This window comes from Salmo trutta, chromosome 23 (assembly GCF_901001165.1).
Source record: "Salmo trutta chromosome 23, fSalTru1.1, whole genome shotgun sequence".
NCBI classification, from domain to species: domain Eukaryota; kingdom Metazoa; phylum Chordata; class Actinopteri; order Salmoniformes; family Salmonidae; genus Salmo; species Salmo trutta.
This window is the reverse complement of record NC_042979.1, coordinates 18,326,893-18,340,346: the sequence shown is the minus strand read 5'-3', so window position 1 is coordinate 18,340,346 and position 13,454 is coordinate 18,326,893. Positions and strand designations below refer to the sequence as shown.

General features: G+C 42.9%; 2 protein-coding genes across 3 annotated transcripts; one reads left to right on the top strand and one right to left on the bottom strand.

Moving 5' to 3' along the window:
* The first annotated feature begins 2,722 nt into the window (after positions 1-2,722).
* On the top strand, positions 2,723-4,869 carry oxt (oxytocin). Of its 2 annotated transcripts, XM_029709326.1 has the most exons (4): positions 2,723-2,792; positions 3,016-3,143; positions 3,433-3,637; positions 4,034-4,869. In XM_029709326.1, coding segments are annotated over exons 1-4 (480 nt in total). In that variant the 5' UTR covers positions 2,723-2,791; the 3' UTR covers positions 4,180-4,869. The 2 variants fall into 2 exon arrangements, with proteins under 2 accessions (XP_029565186.1, XP_029565187.1); XM_029709327.1 differs by lacking the exon at positions 2,723-2,792 and having other exon boundaries at positions 2,860-3,143.
* A 43-nt stretch (positions 4,870-4,912) lies between these two features.
* On the bottom strand, positions 4,913-11,340 carry thnsl2 (threonine synthase-like 2). The gene is made up of 9 exons (XM_029709325.1): positions 11,265-11,340; positions 10,592-10,823; positions 10,118-10,312; positions 9,824-9,976; positions 9,373-9,612; positions 8,991-9,139; positions 8,780-8,905; positions 5,680-5,834; positions 4,913-5,514 (listed from the first exon to the last, which is right to left on the bottom strand). Exons 2-9 carry the CDS (start codon positions 10,812-10,814, stop codon positions 5,274-5,276), a joined length of 1,482 nt encoding a protein of 493 aa, XP_029565185.1. The 5' UTR covers positions 10,815-10,823; positions 11,265-11,340; the 3' UTR covers positions 4,913-5,273.
* Positions 11,341-13,454: the final 2,114 nt, after the last annotated feature.

The window sequence follows — 13,454 nt, the reverse complement described above, 5'->3', positions numbered from 1 at the left end:
GCGAACGAACGGCTCTTTTTGAACGGATCTTTTTGGTGAACGTCGGGAGCCGAATCGCATTGGTGAAAGAGACGTTAATTTGGCTCCCTGATTTGCATACTGCTACTACTGCTTTATGAGCACAAAACAACGTTTTTCTGCAGATAAGTTACAAAATTATTAACTAATGAGGGTGAATCCTCACTGCAGAAACCACAAAAAGTGGGGAGGGCCCATCCAAGCTGATGTTTTGAGTGCCCCAAAAACAACAGGCCATCCAATGCTGTAGTGGTGCCTGGAGAAGTAGGTATACTCATTTTTTTCCAGACGCAGCGCCCGGCGAAGGTAAGGCGCCCCGCCTGAAGAATTATATGAAAAACAGTGACAAGCCTGCACTCAGAATGACCTAAAACAATAAATCCCATATTGTTTTTTCAAAGTCAGGCCAACCCAAGCGGTACTGTACAACTAGGCTAATAGTAGGTCTACCACTGAAATAGATACGTTTTTTGTTAAATCACAGGTTTCATATTTTCCCTACATTTTTCAGGTTTTCACTGTCAGTCACTTTTTTTTTTACAGAAAAACAACACAATTTTATGTTCTAAGTCAGTGTTTCCCAACCCTGGTTCTGGAGTACCCAACAGTGCCATTTTGTATTGTAACCCTGGACAAGCACACCCGATTCAACTTGTCAACTAATCATCAAGCCCTCAATGAGCTGAATGAGGTGTGGTTGTTCAGGGCTCCAACACAAAGTGTACTGTTGGGGGTACTCGAGGACCAGGGTTGGGAAACGTTGTTCTAAGTCCACTTTTGAGGTCTGGGAAAAAAATATAAGAAATTGTGTTTTTTTGTGTGTAGTTTAATTCAAGTGTGCAGGCACCTAGCACGGCGGTTAGCAGTGTTTCTGTTGCACATGAGTTGGAGTTTGCTAAATAAATGCCTACTGGATTGACACAAATAATCATGATATCGTTCTGACAGGTAGGCATAGGCTTCTTTGTAGGTACTGTAGTTAACATTTAATAGAGCAGGTTTTTGGGAAAGGCCTATCATTAGCATCGCTATATTTTTTCTATTCCTTAACTGTTTGAAACCTGGACATTTTACTTCATATTATGAGGCATGTCTTACCTTACTTGAAAGTAGCCTATAGCCAAAACCCCACCATAGAAACGTGGAGGCAATTATTTTTTATAAAGACTTAGGCCTACTCGTATGCGTTTTCTTTAAACTTTCTTTCATTGTCTAGCAGCCAAATGCATTATCCTAGTCATATTAGCAACCCATGATAGTTGCATATTTAAACCCCCATCCTTTCAACATTTCTAACGGATATTTCCATCTCTGAAATACGTGGGTATGCTGCGTATACCCTCCACTAAACCACTGAGACCATCTAATAATTTTGCCAGGTAAAAATGTATTTGAACGCGGATTTCACGATCTGACATACTGGTAGCCTACCTTTTGTGCTTTACATTTGAGATTTGAGATTTGTAGGTTCTAGGTCGATTTTTAAGCATTTTACACTAAGATCCGTTTGGGAGCGAAATGAGCCGGCTCTTTTAAGTGAACGGAGCCAAATGAGCCGAAAAGACGGAATGCCCATCACTAGAGGGCAGGTGGAGTCGACAGTCAACGGGGGAGGAGCATGGCTCTGTCGCCTGTCAGAAATAAAATGTCTTTTTGACACGCCAAATCTCAACTGTGATGTACCCTTTCATCAAAGCAATTTTATACACGGATACATTGTAACATTTTACAAATTCATAAATGAATTGTTCTTAGTCCGTCGCATATTTTTGAACAAATATAAGATTTGAGCTATTTTTATTATTATTAGATGCATTAAAATATGGCCACTAGGACTTTCCAAATGGGCCTTTCTCAATGTTAATTTTTCAGCATTATCGTGTAGGCCTATGACGTCAATTGACGTTTTTCCATTGGGTGGCTTGAGTAATAATTAGTGTAATTCGAAAAATTCAGTTGGGGTGGAAATAACAGTGTTCATATAATGGCTTGAGTTAAATGTATTGGATCTGTCCAGGATAAAACATAATGAGAAATACATGATTAACATGGTGAGGTCAAGGTCAACTGTGCTCTTATTATTAATGCAGGACCCTCTGAGGACAATGAAAACCTTTTAATCATCCTGTGAGTCATGTCTTTATTTATTGAAAGTTCTCTTTTTCTCCTATTAGTTGTTACATAGCCTATACAGGCTGCGTTAAGTCATATACACACACACTCGAATACGTCTCTCTCTGTCACACACGCACGCACACTCAAATATGTCCCTCTCTTTATCTCTCTCTCTCTCACGCACGCACGCACGCATGTACGCACACACACACACACACACACACACACACACACAAACAAACAACTCTGAAGTCATAGCTCCTGTCTTACCCTTAACATCCCCCCCCCTCCTACCGTTGTTGTTCATACAATCATGTTTAAGAATGTAGCGTAGAACTGTGAAAAGCTGAACTCATTTTAGTGTTTGAGGGCAAGGTAAGACTAACCAGACCACCCATACCTCTTATGCATGGTCACGACTGATATGCCCTTTTCTTGTCCATCTCAATGTCCATTCCCCACTACTAATCAGGTCACGTAATTAATACCAGTGTAATAATGGCTTGATTGGACTTAATTGGTGGTTTTGAGGCCCTGTCACAGCCTAAGAGAAAGAGCAAGAGGTATAAAAGGTACCTTTTCATGGCAAGGACTATAAACGAAGACGATCAACCATTGACAAATTTGCAGATCATTACCAAAGCCTCATCTTCAACACAGTGAGTGTGTCATTTTGTGTCTCAAACAGTATGTATTTTCTCTGACAATCTTTTAAATCGATTTTATCTTAAAAAACATAACTGCAGGAAATATTTTTGTAACAGACATTTGCAAAAAATATTGCAACAATAGACTATGATTAATCTTACTATATTATATTTATCCTGAGACAAGACGCATCCACTTTAGACAAACTTAAATCTATTTTTCCTTCATTCTCAGTGGCAATGTCTGTCGCCCCAGTGTCTGCCCTCTGTCTGCTGTTCCTGCTATTTGTGTGCACTGCCTGCTACATCTCAAACTGCCCCATAGGAGGCAAGAGATCAGCACTAGACTTCCCATCCAGAAAGGTACCCAGTCATTCTCAGCAGTTACACTTTGTTACTGTTTATTGTAACTGTGTGTCTGTTATAGAGTTAGATTGGTGGTTGCCTGCCATAGAGGCTTGCCTCTTACCTTCGAAGGGTTGGGATTGCACAGTTAAATCAAGGTTATTGTATGTCAATATTGTATATTGTATTGTACATTTGTTTTCGTTAAACCACAAAGCTTTAAACCACTTCCCTTTTCTATAAATATATCACTTTTATCTATAATAACAATGTAACTATAACTTTCTGTTTCCTATTATCTTTCCAGTGCATGTCATGTGGCCCGGGCGACAGGGGCCGCTGCTTTGGCCCCAGTATCTGCTGTGGGGAGGGGATGGGCTGCTACGTGGGCTCCCCAGAGGCAGCTAGTTGTGTGGAGGAGAACTACCTGCCTTCTCCCTGTGAGGCTGGAGGAAGAGTGTGTGGCTCTGAAGAGCAACGCTGTGCTGCGCCAGGGATCTGCTGTGACGTGGGTAAGATCAAGACTACCCTGCTGTGTTCCTGTAAAGAAACTGTTTCTATGCACACTGAATGATTTAGCAAAATAGCAAAAAGCCATGCATGCAGTAGGGTTTGTTTTTCTATTTATTGCTGGTTGTGGCAATTTCAATAGACTATTTAATTGTTAATAGCATGTGCCAAGGTCTCGTGGTATTGAATGCATTCTCATTGTCAGCTAGCTAGCTACTTGTTCCAAGATCACTTATTAAGAGTTCAGGAAGAAATGTGTTGTCATATAGCCATTGGCCACAGTCAATGGTAGTACTATACTAATGAAATGTATTGCTTGTGAGTTCACCTGGATTCAGTTTGATATTTTAGGTTACAGTTGTGTGACAGATTGTCTATTTGTACCCTTTCTCTTTTAGAGGGTTGTAGTATTGACCAATCCTGTTTTGAGGACGAAGCTGCCGAATACATAAGCCAATCAGAGAGCAGTAGCCATGACCACGATCTGCTGATGAAGCTACTGCACATGATTAGCCACACACCTCCCCACAGAGTCCACCAATAAAACAGCCTCTAGGCGTTTTCAGGGACAGTCCTGAGTTGAAGGACAGTGTAAAAAAAATCTGTTGCATGTTTCAATGTCAGAGGAATACCTGCAGTATGTACATACATTTTCTACAGCAGATAGATATAGATGTGAAATATGAGTTTTTGCTTGTAACTGCTTGTGTAATGGCTTGTGCTCTATGAGACAAATGAAGCTTACAGTACAAAAACATAACTGTCTGGTTAGTCACTGTTGCATGTTTCAAGTCAACTCGGGTCTCAAGTATTTCCAACACCAAAACACACACACTAAAACTCACCACGAGATGCTGCTGAAATATATAAACGTTATGGATAAGTTTTTGTGTTTATGTGTGTACTGTATATGTGTCTTACCTTACGATGCAGGAACAGAGCTGAGTCATACAACCTCTGACATCATCTTTATGAGACCAAAGTCCCTCTCAGCTGCCTGACTGTACAATAGATCAGGAGTTCTGGCTATAAAAGGTCTTATCTAAAGATACAAAACGACAGCTTGTGAGAGAAACCCATGTGGCCCATATAAACCTACGGTCCTATGTCTTCTGAAGTGAATGCTAAAGCCTATGGTACATAGGCAATTTCTTAAGGCAATATTGACGGGCATCATGCCCACCACCACACTGTCTCTCTTACATGTAGTGATGGGAATAAAAACCTAATCATAGCTCCGTTCTAAGCATTTACTTTAATTACTCCTGCACACATGATTGCCTCTGCAACTTTTATTGTCAGCATTTATGGTCAGGCAATAAATTGTGCAGAGGTTCGATTGCAAAACACACCATTTGACAATTACACCATTTGATCTGGATTCTGATCAAACGTATACAATAAACAATCATCTTATACTGTAACAATATCTGATCATATAAAACTGATTTCTTCAAGACAGTAAATAAAACATCTATCTGTGGGCATATTATTGCAGTAAGTGGTCTATTATCCACTTTATAAAACAACCTCATTGGTTAATAAGTGTTCATTATTTCTGATAATCTATGGCAAATGCCTGTTAACAGTTCCATCTGAATTATCAGTGTGCATCCATAAGCCTAATTTCTTAAAAAACTAGTTACACTCCACAGTTGAGTAGTAGGCCACTCCACGTTGCCTGGCTGAGCCTATAGCCTGGATGTGTTGCTTCAGCCTGCCCTCCCAGTCCTTGCCCCAGTCCTGGCCCCGCTCCAGGGCCAGGTAGCGAGTGGACATCTTGTCCAGAGCCCGCACTGCCTCAGGGAGGTCAAGGGTCAGCCCTGCCTTCTGCACCGCCGCCTGGAACTTGGCCGGAGAGGCTGTTGCTATGCAACACCTAGACAGGGGAATGGGTTTAAAATTGTGAGCTAGACGGCGGTATTCGGTATGCAGCCATGGGATGCATTATGTAAAGGATTGAGCCTGCAACTAAGAAATGTGTTTATTTAGTAAAATACTAAAAGTGTGTGTGTGTGTGTGTGTGTGTGTCTGTGTCTCTTACCTGTTGACCCCTGCAGTGGGGGGACAGTGGTAGTGATGCCACACAGCCACTGCAGTGTGGGGACATAGTAGATACTGGTTCTCCTTCCAGCATCTCTGCATGGTCTCCACTATCCCCTCATCTCTTACTGCACCTGCTGTGAGGACCTGAGACAACTGGAGACAGAGAGAGGAGGGGAGGAGAGTAGTATTAGTAGTATTTATTAGGATCCCCAATTAGCTGCTGCCAAGGCAGCGGCTACTCTTCTTGGGGTCCAAACACAAATCACAACAACAAATAAAATACATAATATACACCAAGTGTACAAAACATTAAAAACACCTTCCTAATAGTGAGTTGCACCCCCCTTTACCCTCAGAACAGCCTCAATTTGTCGGGGAATGGACTCTACAAGGTGTTAAAAGTGTTCCACAGGGATGCTGGCCCATGTTGACTCCAATGCTTTCCACAGTTGTGTGAAGTTAAATATAAAATACATAATTATAAAAGTTGGCTGGATGTCCTCTGGATGGTGGACCATTCTTGATACACACAGGAAACTGTTGAGCATGAAAAACCCAGCAGCATTGTAGTTCTTGACACAAACCGGTGCACCTGGCACCTACTACCATACCCCGTAAAAAGGCACTTAAATATTTTGTCTTGCCCATTCACCCTCTGAATGGCACACATACACAATCCATGTGTCAATTGTCTCAATGCTTAAAAATCCTTCTTTAACCTGTCTCCTCCCCTTTATCTACAATTATTGAAGTGGATTTAACAAGTGACATCAATAAGGGATCATAGCTTTCACCTGAATTGGCCTGGTCAGTCTTTGCCATGGAAAGAGCAGGTGTCCTTAATGTTTTGTAAACTCAGTGTACATAGCACTACAATTACATCACAATTTAGTCATTTAGCATATGTTCCTATCCAGAGCGACCCACTGCTAGTGCATTCATCTTAAGATAGCCAGGCGAGACAACTACACATCACATATCAATGCAAAATACAATACAAGAAATACATAAACATTTCTGTTTTTCTCTTCCCAGTCCCCGTCGTGCCGTAAGGTGTTCTTTTATCTGTTTTTTTTATCAGATTTTATTGCTAGTTTGATTTACCTGGGGTGGCAGAGAGTTCTATGTAGTCATGGCTCTATTTAATACTGTGTGTTTCCCAGTGTCTGTTTTGGACCTGGGGACTGTGAAGAGACCTCTGGTTCCATGTCTTGTGTGGTACCAATGAGTGTCCGAACTGTGTGCCAACCGCTTGAACAGACAGTTCGGTACCTTCAACACCTGGTACAAAGACCAATAGTGATGCAGTCAATCTCTCCTCAACTTTGAGCCAGGAGATATTGACATGCATGTTACTGGCATTCGCCCTCCATGTACAGTACCAGTCAAAAGTTGGGACGTACCTACTCATTCAAGGGTTTTATTTATTTTTTACTATTTTATGCATTGTAGAATAATAGTGAAGACATAAAAACTATGAAATAACACATATGGAATCATGTTTTAACCAAAAAAGTGTTAAACAAATCAAAATATATTTTATATTTGAGATTCTTCAAAGTAGCCATCCTTTGCCTTGATGACAGCTTTGCACACTCTTGGCATTCTCTCAACCAGCTTCATGAGGTAGTCACCTGGAATACATTTCAATTAACAGGTGTGCCTTCTTAAAAGTTAACTTGTGGAATTTCTTTCCTTAATGCGTTTGAGCTAATCAGTTATGTTGTGACAAGATAGGGTTGGTATACAGAAGATAGCCCTCTTTGGTAAAAGACCAAGTCCATATTATGGCAAGAACAGCTCAAATAAGCAAAGAGAAATGACAGTCCATCATTACATTAAGACATGAAGGTCAGTCAATCCGGAAAATTTTAAGAACATTGAAAGTTTCTTCAAGTGCAGTCGCAAAAACCATCAAGCGCTATGATGAAACTGGCTCTCATGAGGACCGCCACAGGAAAGCAAGACCCAGAGTTACCTCTGCAGCAGAGGATAAGTTCATTAGAGTTACCAGCCTCAGAAATTGCAGCCCAAATAAATGTTTAACAGAATTCAAGTAACAAACACATCTCAACATCAACTGTTCAGAGGAGACTGTGTGAATCAGGCCTTCATGGTCAAATTGCTGCAAAGAAACAACTACTAAAGGACACCAGTAAGAAGAAAAGACTTGATTTGGCCAAGAAACACGAGCAATGTACATTAGACCGGTGGAAATCTGTCTTTTGGTGTGATGAGTCCAAATTTGAGATTTTTGGTTCTAACCGCAGTGTCTTTGTGAGACGCAAAGTAGGTGAAAGGATGATCTCTGTATGTGTGGTTCCCACCGTGAAGCATGGAGGAGGAGGTGTGATGGTGTGGGGGTGCTTTGCTGGTGACACTGTCAGGAATTTATTTAGAATTCCAGGCACACTTAACCAGCATATCTACCACAGCATTCTGCAGCGATACACCATCCCATCTGGTTTGCGCTTAGTGGGACCATCATTTATTTTTCAACAGGACAATGACCCAACACACCTCCAGGCTGTGTAAGGGCTATCTGACCTAGAAGGAGAGTGATGGAGTGCTGCATCAGATGACCTGGCCTCCACAATCACCTAACCTCAACCCAATTGAGATGGGTGAAGAAAAAGCAGCCAACAAGTGCTCAGCATATGTGGGAACTCCTTCAAGACTGTTGGAAAAGCATTCCAGGTGAAGCTGGTTGAGAGAATGCCAAGTGTGTGCAAAACTGTCATCAAGCAAAGGGTGGTTACTTTGATAATCTACAATATTTAATACATTTTGATTCGATTTACACTTTTTTGGTTACTAAATGATAACATTTGTGTTATTTTATAGTTTTAATTGTCTTCACTATAATTCTACAATGTAGAAAATAGTAAAAATAAAGAAAAACCCTTGAATAAGTATGTGTGTCCAGCTGTCCAGCTGCGACATAACTAAGGCCTGTAGGACCTGTCTGGTTGACTGAGATGTCAAGGGGGGGGGGGATAAGTATGTGTGGTGATTTGAGCGAGAACATTACACAACCAACGGTACTGGGCACTTATCTTTCTACAAGAACATGTAAATGATGTATTCATGCATCTGACCTGTTTGTGGAGAGCCTCAGGCAGAGTGTGTCTGTGAGAGTGCTGAAACTCCTCCATCATGCCCTTTACCAAGGCTCCATCTCTACCAGACAGCAGCCAGAACACACGCTCCATGTTATAGGGGTCCTGGGGTGAGAGCACACTGTTAGCCAGAGTACACACACACATTTCTTAAACCTTAAACAAAGTGACGAGCCATCACGGACAGCACCTGAATGTCTATAGCCGGGGCCATGGTCTGCGTGACATTGGTTGCCATGGAAAAGTCCCCACTCTGCACAGTCCTGTGCACTATGTCATTAGCGTTTGTCATGGCAATGAGGCACAGCGGTATCCCCATCTGCTTCACAATGCAGCCGGCTGAGAGAGGGGACAGAGAGACAGACAAAGAATGAAGAGAGGAGAGATTAAGGAAAACCAGAGAAAAACATGAGCTATGTTCCAATAGTCTCAAACGGCTTAGTTTCCTTTCCTCTTTGAGCAAAAAAGTAGGGAAGAAATATAAATATATCTCTAATCAAAAAAATATATAGAAAAAGGGGCACAAATGGGAAAAAGTAGTAGAAACACTGTGTCATTGTAAAACTTCTCACCGGCGATATTCCCCGCCCCCCCTGTGGGCACTACCATCTCCAAGGTGGGTAGGGGTGCCCCCGTCTCTGCCTGCTCCAGCCCGCTCACATGCAGGTAGGCATAAAGGAAGTGTGCCAGCTGCACCATGACACGAGACCAGTTGACTGAGTTGAGACTCATCAGGCTGTGTTGTTTCACCAGCTGCTGGTCTGAAAACAGTCGACGGATGGGCACGTCGATGTCATCAGAACTGCCATCCGCTAGTGGTGCAGGGGAGAATAATTTGGGTTGTGTTATCATACCAATGATACCATCTTATCACAGGTTAAGGTAAGATCATGATTACTGAAGGCTAAAACTCCTATATTTTCCCATGATATGGCCATCATCTCTCACTATCAAAGAAGGGGGCAAGGAGAGGAAAACACTTTAGAATATTGCTCCCTCATACTATCTGGCCCTCTCTCTAACCTGCAAACACATGGATGTTGTCCTCCAGGCAGGTGATCATCTGTTTCTCCTGCACAAGAGTTATGCGGCCCCGGGGGTACACCACTACCACGTCTACCCCACGAAGGCCTTTCGCACTTTGGATGGCTGAACCACCCGTGTCCCCAGATGTGCCTAGGCCGCAGCGTGGGAGAGGGAAGAGGATAGGAGGACACTATTAAGACACGTAAGATGTAATATACATCAACATAATAGACCTAGCATGTAACTAAACATGTAAACACTCCAAATGCTGCCCAAAGTGCCCTTTCTCACCCACTAATACGATGGCGCGCCGGCTTTCCTTGCGCAGGAAGTAGTCGAGGAAGCGCACGGTGCAGGTCATGGCCAGGTCCTTGAAGGCCAGGGTCTCACCGTGGAAGAGTTCCAGCACACACAGCCCACCCTTCAGCCTGGCCAAGCTCACCACCCCTGGCACGGCGAACCCAGACAGGGCCGCACTCACCAGGCCTGGGGCAAGGGAGGAAGAGAGAGAGAGAGCGGAGAGGGGTGTGAAAGAGTGAGATTGAGAGAGTGAGATGGGCAGAAGGGTCACGCAAAAGAGAGAGAGTGAAGGAAAAGCGGTGAGGAAAGGACATGAACAGAGTTGCTTCATTTTGATATACACCCAGATGTGAAAAAAACCACGTGCTAAAACCTCTTCACTTTACACCTAACTGTAGCATATTTTCCAACCATCAATCAATCCATCAACGTGTCACTCAGCTACCCAAACCCTCCAGGTCTCACCGTCCAGGTCTGCTCGAGGGATCAGCTCTGTAGGGATGAACAGGGAGCAGACCTCCGTCACTAGCTGGGGGTAGGACAGAGAGCTCCAGGACCTCAGGGTATCAGGGGTCAGGGTGGGGAGGGTCTCAGGCATGAACATCCCCCCGTCTGGCGCATATCCCGATAACAAAACATCCTTAAAGTCCCAACCCTGGACACCGCCACGCGTGCTGCAGTACTGCATATCTGACACCTGTTAGTAGTCAAAACAGAGAGAAGTATGATGAAAAATAGTATGATGATAAGCCTTTGGGTTACATTCGCTTCATTGTTGTAGCAATTTGACAGAACAATTTACAATAAGGATGCAAGGGCAGACATATCTATCTGGGCACACTGATCAACAGTTCCTAAGTGAGTATTGGACTATAATTTAATAACATTATTATAATGCATAACAGTCAGCCTATTGCAGTTTCAAAAACATGTGTTTATGTTAATTTTTTAATTATGGGACATTACATTATTAATACATAACATAATAGAAAACATAACTGGCAGCTTAAGTTTACAGTAAGCTACTGTTGAAAAAACATATTATAGCTTATTTATTTCAAATAAATAATGTTTAGGTAAATTCAATGCTGCTGACTATCGCATCTAGTCCATAACATGTTTAATTATGATTATTTACCGTCCGCTTGCTATAAGAAAAAATAGCTCCGAAGTAGCGTACTGTAGCTACGAGATGACCTGGGGAACTGTATTGGTGCAACACCAGAGTTCGAATTTCGAAGTAAAGAAGTCAATCTGGTGCCTAACGTTTCAAAATATCTACTCTAAAGCGTCACCTGCTGGTCATGGTAGCAAACTGCATTCAAATGAGTTTAATAAGAGACACAACCACATTTTGATATTATCTGACAAATAAATTCAATCAATTAATCAATCAATCCAAACTATGAAGCGGCCATTTGATGAATGGAAAGAGACATCTGTTACAAAACACCAAAAAGTTTAATGACATTCGGAGATTGTCAAGCCTTTGTTATTGGGTAGGTCTACAAGGTAGGGAGGCATATATTTACTGTTTGTTGAGATTTACATATTCTATTTATTGTGATGTTGAAAACGCAAACCATGATATTGAATTGAAAATTCGTTGCATATATTTAATATAATTATAAATATGGTATCAAAATGTTGAAAGTCTGATTTCCCCCTAGCTGATCATTGTCTGCAGCCGGGTTTGATCGTAGTGTAGGCCGGTAACCCCGCGTGGCATTGACTGTGTCACAAAAGCATGCGTTTAGAAACACAGGGTCGCTACAGTTATTGCTATTTGTGGTCTTAAACATTGGATACAATAACCCCCCCAATGGTTATTGTATCCAATGGCTTAATGCCTGCACCAAAAATTACTGCTAGGTCAGTTGAGTTTTTCTATCTTATTCTTAATCGAACTATGGTGCTCCTCTCCTCGGTTATTCATAAACCTAAAGATGTCTTCACTACAAATCCAAACTAGAAAAGCATATATATTTGTATTGTAATCACAAGGGAACCAGTACACCATTGCCATAGGCTGTAAAGTTGGGTTTACAATGTTTAAAATAATAACTAATTGCTTGTATACATACTGTAGTTCCATGTGTACTGCCCCACCCCCTTCTGGTCCTTCTCAAGCCTTAGGTCTGCCAAGAGATGTATGTGAGATCAAGCAGAATGGAGACCACTTCAAGATGACCATTTAAACGTGTTAACCCTCGCAAGGCGGATGGCCCAGACGGCATCCCTGGCCGCATCCTCAGAGCATGCGCAGACCAGCTGGCTGTGTTTACGGACATATTCAATCGTCCCCTATCCCTGTCTGCTGTCCCCACATGCTTCAAGATGGCCACCATTGTTCCTGTACCCAAGAAGGCAAAGATACCTGAACTAAATGACATTCGCCCCGTAGCACTCACTTCTGTCACCATGCAGTGCTTTGAGAGACTAGTCAAGGATCATATCACCTCCACCTTACCTGACACCCTAGACCCACTTCAGTTTGCATACGCCATCACACTGCACACTGTCCTATCCCATCTGGACAAGAGGAATACCTATGTAAGAATGCTGTTCATTGACTACAGCTCAGCATTCAACACCATAGTACCCACCAAGCTCATCATTCAGCTTGGGGCCCTGGGTCTGAACCCCACCCTGTGCAATTGGGTCCTGGACTTTCTGACGGGCCACCCCCAGGTGGTGAAGGTAGGAAACAACATCTCCACTTCACTGACCCTCAACACTGGGGCCCCACAAGGGAGCGTGCTCAGTTCACCCATGACTGCGTGGCCATGCATCCCTCCATCTCAATCATCAAGTTTGCAGACGACACAACAGTAGTGGGCTTGATTACCAACAACGTCGAGACAGCCTACAGGGAGGAGGTGAGGGCACTCGGAGTGTGGTGTCAGGAAAACAACCTCTCACTCAATGTCAACAAAACAAAGGAGATGATTGTGGACTTCATGAAACAGCAGAGGGAGCACCCCCCTATCCACATCGAAGGGACAGTAGTGGAGAAGGTGGAAAGTTCTAAGTTCCTCGGCGTACAGTACACATCACAGACAAACTGAAATGATCCACCCACACAAACAGTGTGGTGAAGAAGGGGCAACAGCGCCTCTTCAAGCTCAGGAGGCTGAAGAAATTTGGCTTGTCACCTAAAACCCCGACAAACTTTTACAGATGCACAATTGAGAGCATCCTGTCGGGTTGTATCACCGCCTGGTACGGCAACTGCACCGCCCTCAACCGCAAGGCTCTCCAGAGGGTGATGCAGTCTGCACAATGCATCACCGGGGACAAACTACAAACAGCTTCTATCTCAAGGCCA

Coding starts and splice junctions, on each gene's coding strand:
- oxt (XM_029709326.1), top strand. Junction 3,144..3,432: donor TAGACTTCCCATCCAGAAAG/GTACCCAGTCAT, acceptor TTATCTTTCCAG/TGCATGTCATGTGGCCCGGG. Junction 3,638..4,033: donor AGGGATCTGCTGTGACGTGG/GTAAGATCAAGA, acceptor TTTCTCTTTTAG/AGGGTTGTAGTATTGACCAA.
- thnsl2 (XM_029709325.1), bottom strand. CDS start 10,814: ATGCAGTACTGCAGCACGCGTGGCGGTGTCCAGGGTTGGGACTTTAAG. Junction 9,977..10,117: donor GCGCGCCATCGTATTAGTGG/GTGAGAAAGGGC, acceptor GCTGCGGCCTAG/GCACATCTGGGGACACGGGT. Junction 5,515..5,679: donor CCCACTGCAGGGGTCAACAG/GTAAGAGACACA, acceptor TCCCCTGTCTAG/GTGTTGCATAGCAACAGCCT.